This window comes from Priapulus caudatus, unplaced genomic scaffold, assembly GCF_000485595.1.
Source record: "Priapulus caudatus unplaced genomic scaffold, Priapulus_caudatus-5.0.1 Scaffold257, whole genome shotgun sequence".
NCBI lineage: Eukaryota > Metazoa > Priapulida > Priapulimorpha > Priapulimorphida > Priapulidae > Priapulus > Priapulus caudatus.
The window spans coordinates 46,602-59,975 of NW_014577318.1; the positions used below are offsets into that span (position 1 = coordinate 46,602).

The 13,374-nt window shown below is 44.1% G+C and overlaps 2 protein-coding genes across 2 annotated transcripts in view; one reads left to right on the forward strand and one right to left on the reverse strand.

Moving 5' to 3' along the window:
* LOC106808170 (anoctamin-10-like) overlaps window positions 1-13,374 on the forward strand; it is a gene marked incomplete in the record, with an annotated part of 37,697 nt that overhangs the window by 1,317 nt on the left and 23,006 nt on the right.
* On the reverse strand, window positions 2,577-11,211 carry LOC106808161 (chondroadherin-like protein). Its single transcript, XM_014810750.1, has 4 exons — window positions 10,900-11,211; window positions 7,458-7,632; window positions 6,332-6,749; window positions 2,577-3,906 (listed from the first exon to the last, which is right to left on the reverse strand). The coding sequence occupies exons 2-4, from the start codon at window positions 7,621-7,623 to the stop codon at window positions 2,577-2,579; spliced, it is 1,914 nt and encodes a 637-aa protein (XP_014666236.1). The 5' UTR covers window positions 7,624-7,632; window positions 10,900-11,211.

Here is a 13,374-nt window from a genome sequence, read left to right on the forward strand (position 1 = left end):
GTGGGTTTTAATTGAACAAGCAATGGTAGCCATAGTATTACTAATTCATACAGCTATGCTATGTCATTCCTAGGCTTAATTATCTATGTACTGTTTCTATTCATGAAAAGATTGTTAGTCCAACTGAGCTACATAATTCCCATCTCCCTAAACCCACTAATGCATCTCATCGGTCTACCATCCTTTATTCCACAACAGGAATAGGTCCTGTTTGGCATTTTGTATTGTATATCTTGTGATGTGTGAAGATTCTTTCCCTGGTTATCAAGCTGCTTGTCCCACAAAAATCATGTAAAATTTCTCATATTTCATTCATTGATTTAATGCTAACATAGAGCTCTTGCCCATGGTAGGTGTTTGTTTCATTTATTGTCATTGTCAGTGCTTATATGTTAATTAAGGTCACTCATTACTGTTGTCAGGTCTGTTTTTGGTACCATGTCAACCACTTCCTATAGTTGCTTTTGAAATTCGTTAATGACTTTATAAACGGCCAGGTGTCTTTCTCTATAGCACGGACACTACTGATATTTATCAACTTTGTGAGAAGTGTGTTAAGAGTGTGCATTGATGAAATTCTGATTCTACGCTGCTTTTTTGCATTATCAACATGCGACCCACACTATATCCGTGGTCATCTATATTTGGTGGCTGTGAGTGAAATCATGGAAAGCCTATTTAATTTGCTTATCCCGTCAAGATTGTATATATTTCAATTAATTAAAAATTAATTAATTAATTAAATTGGTCTGCGCTTATATTGAATTTTTTTCTGATTTTTGCAATAGTTGTCTAAAACTAGTAAACATGGATGTGGCTAAATGCTTACATAAATGTTTTGTTTATTGCAAGTGAATTACAATAATTGGTCTTACATTGTAAGTTGTGCATACATATGTGTACACTAACCTACTGCATACATGCACAGACATACATCATTATAAACTAAACTAATAAGTCTGCAGTGTAGTGCCATAGTGAATATACTAGTGAGACAGTACAAGTAGTACATAAATTGCCTTCAACAATTACTTGTAATCTCATCTGCTATACAACCATTTTGGCAAGTCTCGATTATGAGTTGGGTATATTTCCCTCAAATCTTCTAGTAAACTAACTAGCTCTCAATGATGAAAATTTAGCACAAAGATAAAACATTGAAAAGATCACATAAAACCTGATCGAATGCATTCAATTTGATTCTATAATTTCTAATTAATGAGTATACCATGTCAATCGAAAACATTGTAACAGGCTAGCTGCTATATGAAGATATTTACATTTCGTACCATGTTTCGAGTGCAGACACATTTATAAGTCATAGAAAAGAAAAAATCAGAGAAAGAGATAGACATAGAGACAGACAGATGCGACACTTAGTTCGGTAATAATCAGTGAACCATCTACGTCAGTCTTCATAAAAGGAATGAGTAAAACGATAAATTCTGAGGTAAAAGCACACAACTGTGATAAATCTTATACGTAGTATATATATGCAAATTTACTTGTATATAAAAACCTTGGGTCTATCTCGGCAGTATGCCTTCCGACTGCCTTCATACGGGCTAGTCTGTGAGCGACCCGGCAGTGCACAATGATTTGTGGTAGGACTATATTCTTGAGCATATTACAGAGAATGAACAGATGCATGTGCAGATACCGCACCCATAGGAGCGGGCACTGACTCGTGTAATGAATGGATTACGTATAAACCTGTTATCATACTGCGCATACTTCTCATTCCATGTGCGACAAATATGCTTTCTGAATTCAAATATAGTTGCCTGTCATTACGTGGGGTTCTATGACCAGCAACTGTTTACAGCGACAGAATTTGTCCTTGTCTTCTAAAAGCAGTGTTTTGTTATGAACAGCTTGATATTTTCCTCTCAAGAGTTCGATGCTGGTGTTGACAATCAAATATATAAATTAACATATTCAAAAACAATAGTTCATGCAATTTACGCATGGGTATGGCACTCACACACGCACGCACGCACACACATAAAAACACACACAAACACACGCAAATATATATATAACAGTGGTAAACTCACAAAGAACTACATATCGTAGAGTGGTAAATATGCTTGGTGAATCTCTCCTAAAACAATAATACATTTATATACACATGGGAGAAACTGAAACATGAATGTGAACACGCATGAGCATTACAGAAAATTCAGTAAAATCTCTTCTTCCGTAACGTAAAATCGTCAATACACAATAAAAACACTGATTTCATACAGTTTTATCTAGCCATGTGCCCATTTCGTTATCAATGTAAAATTATGAATGATTTTACATTACCTATCGTAATTGAACAATGTGGATGATGGCTGTGTCAGTAGTGTGAACTTTTCTTATTTGTGATAAAACCTAGTTCGTGTCTGTATGCAATTACGGGATACTTGCATCCGGCTAACAGAAACTGGTTAAAAACAACCTGATAAGGTCAGGGAATCTAAAATTTGAGATTATTCGAGATTATCTGAAAGATTAAGATAATATCTCTTCCTGATAATATCAGTGGTGACCACCATTGAATGTTAAGATCATCGATGTGGAAGGCTATGTCATACAGAAGAGCCTTCTGCATCTGATGGCTTCTTCACGTTATTTTCATCTGTGACAGCATCCGCGGAATCGTCCTTCGTTTTCGACGATTCGTTTTCGTTCGCCTCGCTTTTCGCCGCGGGGGTGGTTTCTTCCGCGGCGTCGGCCTGTTGCTTCTGCTTTCCTCCCGGCGGCTCCGGCAGTTCGTCCTCCATCACCAACGTCAGGTTGTCGAATCCCTTCTCGACTTCGGTCTTGTTCTCCTTCTCGTCCTCCTTCGTGTTGTAATTGATGAGGCGGCGCCGCCAGAGCAGGTACAGCGCCACGGCGACGATGATCAGGACCAGCAGGATGATGACGATGGCGATGGCGGCTTTGCCGCCGCCGCTCAGCCCCTCGGCGGCCGGCGGCAGCGGCGGACACGGCGCAATGACGCTGTCGTTGAGCGCGCGGACGTACTTGCCGCGTAGCTCCGGCGGCGACGCGCAGCGCAGGCACGCGATCGCGCTCGGACGCACGCGGCAGTCGCCGGCTGTCGGCGCGCGGCGCACCCACGCGTGCAGCGGCCGCAGCTCGCACGAGCACCGCCACGGATTGCCGTCGAGCGCGATGGTGGCGCCCCCTCGCAGCGCGTCGGCGACGACCTCCTCGTCGATGCTCTCGAGGCGGTTCGCGCGCAGGTCGAGCGCGGCGTTGTCGTGGCGACGCGAGAATCGCTCGCGCAGCAGCGCCGCGGGGAACTCCCGCAGGAGGTTGCCGTCGAGCGTGAGTTGGCGGAGGCGGGGTAACCGCGGCAACGCGTCCGGCGGGAAGGCGGTGAATCCGCACGCGGTGAGGTTGAGCGCGCGCAGCTCGTTGAGGCCGGCGATCGACGCGGGAAGCTGAGCGAGCGAGAGGGGATTCCCGCTGAGGTCGAGATACTCGAGAGAGGGCGCCAGCGGAACGAGCATTGCCGCGGCGACCGACGCGAGCTCGTTGGACGCGAGCGAGAGACGCTTGGCGACGAGTCCCTTGAACGGAGACTGCTGCTGCTGCTGCTGCTGATGCGTCCCGTCGAAGACGTAGCTCATCTTGTTGCGCGAGAGGCCGAGGTACTCGAGGTAGAGCCCGCCGAACGCCCCCTCCTCTACGACCCCGATTTGATTCCCGTCGAGGTTCAGCGTCTTCAGCTGGAGGAAGCCGGAGAGGAGGCGCGTCTGCACTCGTTGGATGAGGTTGTCGGCGAGGTTGAGGTGGAGGAGGCGGCCGATGAAGGAGAAGCTGTCGTCGTCGACGCTGCGGATCGCGCAGCCGGCGGCGGAGAGATGCTGCAGCGTCGGCGTGTCGATGAACACGTTCTTGTCGAACGTCCTGCGGGGAAACATAGCAAAGAGAAATCTAAAATTAACAACAAAATACTTGAAAAAAGAGTGTGTGACGTTTGACGTTCTCGTTGAACGTCCCGCGGGGGAAGAGAATCGAAAATTTACACACGCGGAAAAAAAACTACTAAAAAATTGCTGTAACGAATGTGTGATGCGGAAAATCGAAAAGAGAATCGAAAATTTACACGCAAAAAAAGTTTGTGACGAGTGATTGAGAGACTGTTGGTGTTATCAAGAGTAGATAATATAACAGTTATATTATCTACTCTTGGTGTTATGGGGATACACAGGGGACGGCTGCTTATAGCTGTAACGAATGTGGGATGTGGGAAATCGCAAAGAGAATCGAAAATTTACACGCAAAAAAAAACATGACAAGACGATGAAAAGATTTGTGACGAGTGATTCGGAGACTCTTGTTGTTGTGAAGATACACGTGTAACGGTGTGTTCTTTGCTGTATAACGAATGTGTAATACATTTTCGCGCGAACAGTTTCTAATTACTATTAGTTGAAAAACGAACTAAACGTGCGTCCTCGGTGTTCTTATACTGATTTTACGAGCCGGCAACCAGAGACTCACTCACTGTACGCTTCATACATACATAGCAGCTCCTATAAGCTAGAATGATCAGCCGAAAATACACCGCCGCCAGCATACACACTCAGAGGAGCAGCAGCCGCGCATAAATAGCCTCCACTAAGGAGAATTTCCTTGTTAATGCAGAAGGAAGGGGGCAAGCCGCTATCGCCGAGGTGCTCGCGAAGTCGTTTGTGTTATTCCACATGTTGTAATTTTCGGCTTTGTGTGTGTGTGTGTGTGTGTGTGCGAGTGCGGCGTGCGGTTTATCGTCTGAGTGCTGCAGCTGACATAACCAGATATCACATGTAAATGATGTAAGTGTAGCCAGTTATACCTCCCGAGTCCCTCCCCCTCTCTTCCTTCATGTGTTCACGTGTAGAGGGAACGTGAACTCTCTATGACTAAGGGCGATCAGTACATACATGTTACCAAGAGCATATAAAGAAGGACCTTCTTTCTATACTGAAGAAAGACCTTCTTTATATGCTCTTGATGTTACTGAACGGGTTACCTACATGTAAGTGTAGCCAGATATACCATCCCCCCTTCCTTCATGTGTTCACGTGTAGAGGGAACGTGAACTCTCTATGACTAAGGGTGATCAGTACATGTTACTGAACGGGTTACCGCGTACATCAGGAGTAGATAATAGGGAATTATAGAGGGATATATAGGGAATAGGGGATAATAGGGAATTTCCCTATTATCTACTCCTGCCGTACATGTAAGTGTAGCCAGTTATGCCCTCCTCCCCCTCTCTTCCTTCATGTGTTCACGTGTAGAGGGAACGTGAAACATCACCAAGGGTTCAGTACATGTTACTGAACCGGTTACCGTACATGTAAGTGTAGCCAGTTATACCCTACTCCCTCTTCTTTCATGTGTACACGTGTAGCTTCATGAGCACACGTGTAGAAAGAAACATGAAACATGCCGTCAAGTGCTCGGTACGTGTAACTGAACGGGTTACCGAGTGTGTCTGGGCACAGGCACTTGGAGCGTTTCAATAAAATATAATGCTAAATAAATACGAAATCTATTTACTACCAAATCTATTTATCTATTCTCTACTTTCTTTCACCTATTATTGCCGACAATTTCCTGTAAATGCCGTCCAAATGCTCATCTGCAACACACGCTGGCTGCCGCACGCTAGCTGCTGCACACTGACACATAAATATATATTTATAAAAAAATATTATAGGAAGCTCAAGAAACTTACCCTAATGGATTGTCATGCACGCACGTCGGTTGGTCAGTTTTAAACCCCCAGGAAAAAATATTGGCGAAAACGGAGGTGTAAGAAACTCACCCAAATGGATTGTCGTCCAGGAATTTTGTGCACAGGTTGGTCCGTTTTAAACCCCCAAGATAAATTTTCGGAGCGGAGCTGGGACAAACTCACCCTAATGGATTGTTGTGCAAGAATTTCGCACACACCCCCAGAGAAAAATGGTCGAAAACGGAGGCGCGACAAACTCACCCTAATGGATTGTCGTCCAAGATTAGTGCACACGGGTTGGTCAGTTTTAGACACCCCCAACAAAAGGGCAAAAAGGGGGTTTGAAAAGTTGGCAAAACGTAGGCTTGACAAACTCACCCTAATGGATTGTCATCCAAGAGTTTCACGCACAGGTTGGTTTGTTTTAAACCCACAAAGAAAAATTGGCGAAAACAGACGCTCGACAAACTCCCCGTTATGGATTGTCGTCTAAGGATTCTGCGCACAGTTTGATCAGTTTTACCCCCACCTCCACCACCAACCCCTCACGACCCACCCCCACCCACCCAGAGAAAGTTGGTGAACACGGAGGCGCGACAAACTCACCCTAATGGATTGTCGTCCAAGATCAGCACGCGCAGGTTGGTGAGGTTCGCGAACAGCCTCGGCGCCCACGAGTCGATGACGTTGCTCGACATGTCGAGGTACTGCAGCTTGTTGAACGCGCCGAACGTGCCGGACGCGATCTCCTTCACGGCGTTCCCCCGCAGCACGAGCCGCCGCAGGAACGGCATCCCCGCTAGCCGGTCGTCGGTGATCAGCGTGATCGCGTTGTCGGTGAGGTTGAGCGTGCCGCAGCGGTACAGACCCTGGAAGCCGTCGACGTCGATGCCGCGGATGTTGCTGTTGGTGATGTGGACCTCGTCGAGGGCCTGCAGGCCGGAGAAGGTGCCGCGCGGGATGCCGTGGATGTTGTTGGGGCGGTCGGCGGGGCCCGAGACAACGAGGATTCGCGTCTGCGGATCTGAAACGCAGAGAAGAAGTGGAGTGTTGCGGGTGTTTGATGAGATTGTGGAAATTATTTTGTTGCGATGGCTTCGTTTTTAGTGGTTTTTTTGTCACGGGTCTATCTGATTTTGTCTAAGATGTCGAATATCTGAGAATATGAGATAATTAAGAGACAATGAGGATTCGCGTCTGCGGATCTGAAACGCGGGGGGGAAAGCTGCGCTTTGCGAGTGTTTTGTTTCGATTGTGGAAATGATTTTGTTGCGATGGCTTCGTTTTTAGCTTTTTTTCTCTTTTTTTCTACAAAGAAGAAGACAATGACAAACGGCACTGGATATTCGACATCTTAACCGATGTCGATAAGGTGTCGAATATCTCGTGTCGTTTGGCATTGTTATATACTTCGTAGTAGCAAGTTCATGCTTGCGTGATTTGATCGTAATCTTCTAACTGGTTAGATTTGTGCAGCGTAAATTCATAGCGATCTCGAGGAATCGGTCGAGTGGCAAAAACTTGTGCGTTGATTAGCGTTGTAGGATGGAATGCACGTGACTCATTCCAATTTATGAAATTATTTCGCAATAAAAAACGCCCGTAGTTCGAATAACGCCTCGTGCTAAAAGATGGCTGTATTCATGTTGAACAAATGCTTCTGCGGCCATTGACGATATTTACTCATTAATTTTTCAGTGAACGCTTTTGCGAGGGGTTAACAAATTTATACCAAGATCAGGTGGTATTCTGTCCATTCCTCCCTTGGTACACATAGCCCGTAGCCTCCCATCTGGAGTGAGGCCACAGTCACATTGTGTCGGACATTTCCAACAGGCTGCTTCCCTCGCAGCCAGGAGAAGTATCAAGATCAGAGTAGAGTGGAACTTGATGAGCATTGTGAGATTCTGAAATGTAAAGAAAATGGTTCAGTAAACGTTCACGCGTATCTGTTTATTATATGTCACCGATTTATGCGATCTCAATGATCGTTTATGGGCTTTTAATTATTTTCTTGATTCTAGTAAGATGTGAGAAACAGTTGCCTTCTTATTGCATTGGTACAGGTCATATCTGGTAATTAACACACTGCACACATGTTTGACAAAATGTCTAGCTTCTTAAATTTCAGTTTGCGCATTTCTGTATCCTCTTTTCTGATGAACCTGTTTTTTCAGTAATAAGATATATTTATGTTTCGAAGATTTTCCAGCCACTTACTCATGGATGTGCAGCAGTTTGTACCAGCTATACTACCTACTGTACTTATCAATAGTAACCGGGTAGACAGCTATATATCATGCACACCTGCTGCATGCTATATATATATATATTATGTATGTATATATTCATGGGCTTATATGTGCTATTGAAGCATAATTACTGATGGTGGTTGGCGGTGGTGCGTGTGTAGCATCTGTGGATGCGTTCATGGTACCAAATTGCGCACCTTGTGTATGAATGACAGACATTTGTCTGACGGCTTTCCCGTAAATTTCTGGGTCTCATGCACGTAATCACATGCTCTCTACGTTTTCACATTGCTCTACATATACTCATGGCCAAATAAGTGTAACTATAAAAGGCTCAATGTTCCCGCTTAGTAGTGCATGCGAAAGTACAATTTTCAATACGCAAATGTTTTAGTAGTAAAAGATGCTCATTTTGGTGGCATTTGACTGAGAATAATAATTAACTCGATCTTTTCAATTCTTGTTTATTCTTGTTTATTCTCGGAGCATCGATAATGTTTCTCGGCTCTCAAAGGTGGTGCCTTGTAAATGTATGAACTATTTAAATTAAAGGAATGGTAGCAGATTTCGCTACTGCTCATAATTTTATGACAAAGTGAAACCTGAGGAAAATCAGGCCAGTACAATTTTCAAGCAATATAAACATGAATTTCTATCCATGGTTTATGACGTATAATAACGTCGGCATACATGCCCATGCATGTTCCGAACAGTAAAGTTTCTCCCGTTTTTACAGTGTAAATTGGCTATTATTGCACGGTGACACCCTAGTTGCAGCAATCAATGACCTTTATAAATTACAAAGGTCGTTGCTTGCGGGAACTAGGGCGCCACCTTGCAGGCGCAATGCAGCGAGGGTTTTGACCTCTCCTCTACTGTAATATGCATGCATGCACTATTGATAGACTCCTGCTATTATCCTCACTGGAGAATAGCTTAATCTAATGCTGAATAAATGGGAAATCGAAACTAATGGTGCGAACCCTACGTGCTGCATACAATCCACCATGTGCGACCTCTGCAATCTATAACAGCCCATTAATCCAGCGTCTTGGAATGTGAAAGGTGCCAAAACCCGGCCATTGATTTAGAATACGTTCGAGTTTCTGTCACACCCCGTGAGAGCTAATTAATTGTGTATCATTGTGTGGCAACACGTGCAACATACGTTTGTGCATTTTCGTTGTACTCTTTACAAGATGTTTCCTGACTTTACTGCAGCTAGCAGAGTCTGAAAGGGTGATAATACATCCTGTAGTGTAAAATGCTGTGGGATAGAGTGCGTATTTATACTTTGCTGACAATCGCTGTGTTCGTGGTCAGGGAAGCATAACGAATTGCGAGGTGGATTTCCTGTGTGCAAGCCGGACTACAATAGTCATTAAAGTTGAGCAAATACGGGGCCATCCGCAGCATTTATTGGGAACACGTTTAAGCGCCGATGGGCATACTGATTGCATTCGCACATTAAGTGTAGATTTGTAAATTTACTAGATATGTGTCAGCACGTTGCCACGCCTACACATATTAAATCAGTGATGAAGCCGGCCCGTGATGTATCCGTTTGGAAAGTTGCTAGGGAGGAGACAGGAAGAGAGAGCGAGAGAGAGAGAGAGAAGCTGGAGAGGGTGGAGGGAGGGAGAGAGAGCGAGAGAGAGAGAAGCTGGAGAGGGTGGAGGGAGGGAGAGAGAGCGAGAGAGAGAGAGAGAGAGAGATAGAGAGAGAGAGAGAGAGAGAGAGAGAGCGAGAGAGAGCGAGAGAGAGCGAGAGAGAGAGAGAGAGAGAGAGAGAGAGAGAGAGAGAGAAGCTGGAGAGGGTGAATGGAGGGAGGGAGAGAGAGAGTTGGAGAAAGGGGGGGAGTGGTTGAGAGAGAAAATGCGGGAAACTAATGAGGGAGAGAAAAATGAGAGACAGAAAGGGAAAGGTGCTATTAAAGAGATGAGGGAAAAGAGGGAGAAGGCGGAGGAGAGAGAGAGGGTGACTAAGAAAGGGAGGGAGAGTGAGAGAGAAAATTGGGGGAAAGTTCGAGATGGAGACTGGAAAGGGGTGAGTGTGCGTGCGCGCGTGCGTGCGTGCGTGTGTGAGAGAGAGAAAGCGAGTGAAAACTACATGAGAGATGGTGACAGATTTTGGAACAATACGTACGTGGAATGGTAAATGTAGATTTTAATATTGCATCTCTGGGGGGTGGGGGGTGGCTATAGGACTGATTTGCTACACCAAGGATTTGTTACACTGTGCTGCATACTAGCAATGATGTTCTCTATAACGCGACGTTATTTTCATCTCGGGTAGTTTCGCGTAGAACGCGTGATACAGGTATATTTACAGCCCGTCGAGCCGGTTAACAACGCCGTTGTCTGTATACGTTCAAGCATGTCTATACCTTCTTACTACGCTGCCTGGAGGGCATTTAGAGAGCAAACCTGTCCGTGCAGGTACACGTTTAGAGCTTATGCACAGCGCGCGTCTGCAATTGCCTTTAGTTGAGCGGTCGGGCATCGTCTTTTGAGGTACATAACGTTTGATGATATTATATAGTTGTAACTTGTATATTTTATGACGTGGTGTGATTGTTGTGTGTCACCTCGCCGCTATATGACGGGTCGTGTCGAAGTCGTGAGCTTTTTAAACCATAAAGTTCTTGACGACAAACATACATGATCTCCAGACCATGGCTACCCATAGCTATATACCGGTGTAGTCCCTTCGCTCCCGTTACAGGGAGCCGGAGCAAAGGGGCTACGCCGGTAGACCTAGGCTGCCAGCGTGGGATGGTGTTAGTGACTTAGCCAGGAAGGTTTCGTATATATATATATATCGTAGTTGTAATGTTACTTGCAGTGCGCATTATTGAGTTTAATGGAGTCGTTGCTACGATTAGTAAGGGCACGTGGTTGTGTTACAAGACATATCACTTACCTTTCCTGTGAATGCCGCCACCAGGCCGGCGTCGTATCCACGAGTAAACCACGGAGTGTGATGCCAGTATAAGTGTGCCAGAGATGTCTCTGCTTCCTCTGTCGCGAGTTACTACAGTCAGCAGAATGTCGCGTGTGTTACGTGTGTCGAATCAGTGTTGTCATCTGTCGCTTCGCTGCGTCTCCATGCGGGCGTAGTCGCGTGCATGAGTGCGTGGGAACGACCCTCACAGGTGCGTACCTCATACACAGGTGTGTATCACAGGCGTGGTGTAGGCAGGTATTAGTAGTAGTGGTGGGTGCAGTCTGTGCCTTCGCTGCTCCGTCGCACGGGGGCAGCACTGCCGCGTAGCAGCCGTGACGCGCCGCACACCTGCATTGACGGGGGCGGGTGGGCAGCACAGGTCATGCAATATCCATGAGCGACCTAGAATATCGAGTTCCACATCAGCGGGTGCGTAACCCACACACGCGCGCACATACGTAGCAACACACGCGCGCATAGGTGGTTATTTAAAATAGACAGACAGACAGACAGACACGCTCGATGCTCTGCGCTGTACATATAAGGTCGTGGCCAGACAATGTGGCTGTTGAGCAATGCATGCCATGTGACGTCATCTCCCCAAATATACGTGACTCACAGTGATGTGTGAGTCTACCTTGTGTGATGAATCTCCGAAAGGTGTTCATATTGAAAATGGGTGATACTTCATATTAGGAGTGTTCCCAACTTTAATGTCGTTAATGGTTAGGGTTATGTTATAGGTTAGGTTAGGGTTAGGGTTAGGATTATCAATCATTAATCATTAATCATCAATGATATCAAAGTTGGGAACACTCCTAATGGAGCGTTAGCCTTGAAAATCGTCTAGTTGCTGGTAAATGCAGTGAGACGGCAATGCATACGTACGTGCAAAGTCTGCTTACATCTGCCGCTCAATCATCTGCTCTTATCAAGAGTTAACTGTCTCGTGCCGTACGCCTGGGCCATCAGACAAATTATGTTATAGGATCACAAGGGGATTTGTGTTTTGTCACGTCTTTTAATCACCATGTGAACGAGATACTCCCAGTATCCATTAATTATTGAAGACACGTGGGCAAAGCTTTTAAATTAATAATTAGCTGGATAGATGTTATAAATCTAGAACGTCTACAACATCTATCAAGCAGTAGTTGTCTAGCATAAATAGTGGGCATGCCCTTCTAATAATGCAGAAATGAGATCACCTGTAAAAGTAAATAATAGCAAAGCTATTCAAAACCGGGATTCACTTTTATTTTGCTAGTATTATACGCTAATGAATGTGATAATGATGTGTTATTGATTCTAGTCTGTCATTGACACTGAGACAAACAAAATGAAACAAAGTTGATAATGGTACGATTGGGCTGTCTATTATTTGTCTTCCATATATCTATTATTTATCTCTCATATTGTGGGGGCCACCTCCAAAATAGGTAAAAGTTCTATTTGCTTTGATATTACTAACAGGAAACTAGTAAACCAGTATAGAATGTGGGGAACACTTTTGGTAACCGTGGAAACGTGTACACGATCACGCATTGCATCTATGTAAATAAAAGAAAGCAAACAACCTTTGTACTGTAAACCTTCGTGTCAATGTGCAGATAATAAATACTGGATTTGAGGGCAATCTAGTTGAAATCGGCCGGGAATACGGGCGTGTCACTATAGCGTGAGTAGCACAGCCGTGGATTGGAATATTGTTTGTTCTAGTTTGTATTTTACTAATTACGTTATTTATGTCTGTATTGGTAGAATATAATTATCATAACCTTGGCAGTGATCAGACCTTTAAATTGGTCTCAAGTTGATATTATTATAAGATAGTTGTTATTAGTAAAAGTATGTTTAGTATACTGCTTTAGTGCAATTATATCATTTATTAATTCTGCAGTAAAATCATTTTGAGGTGCTTTACATTGTATCATTTCGTTACTTTCTTTTTATCTAGTGGGATGTTACATATATAAACTCGTGATATATTGTTTAACTTTAATTAAGGGATAGAAGTGATTGTAGAAGAAACGGCACAATGCTGATGTTAGGAAAACCTATGATAAACTTTCGGATGTTTTGATCACGTAGGGTTAAATATTCATCAATATTGTTGCTTGTCATGCAATTACCAAATGTCCTGTGTTTATCGTCGCTGTGAATTATATAATAATATTAGAATTACGTAGCAAAAGTCAGTTGGTGAAGCTGCGATCATTGTATTTGGTTCTTACTATAGTGTTATATATCACTAGGTATATATATATTCACACAGGTACTATAGTGTTATATATCACTAGGTATATATATTCACACAGGTACTATAGTGTTATATATCACTAGGTATATATATTGTTATATATCACTAGGTATATATATATTCACACAGGTACTATAGTGTTATATATCACTAGGTATATATATATTCACACAGGTACTATAGTGTTATAT

Excerpts from the sequence above, each read along its gene's own strand:
- LOC106808161 (XM_014810750.1), bottom strand. The coding sequence starts at position 7,623 with ATGCTCATCAAGTTCCACTCTACTCTGATCTTGATACTTCTCCTGGCT. Across the intron at positions 6,750-7,457 it reads CAGAATACCACCTGATCTTG|ATCCGCAGACGCGAATCCTC; the intron begins GTATAAATTTGT and ends TCTGCGTTTCAG. Across the intron at positions 3,907-6,331 it reads TTGGACGACAATCCATTAGG|GACGTTCGACAAGAACGTGT; the intron begins GTGAGTTTGTCG and ends GTTTCCCCGCAG.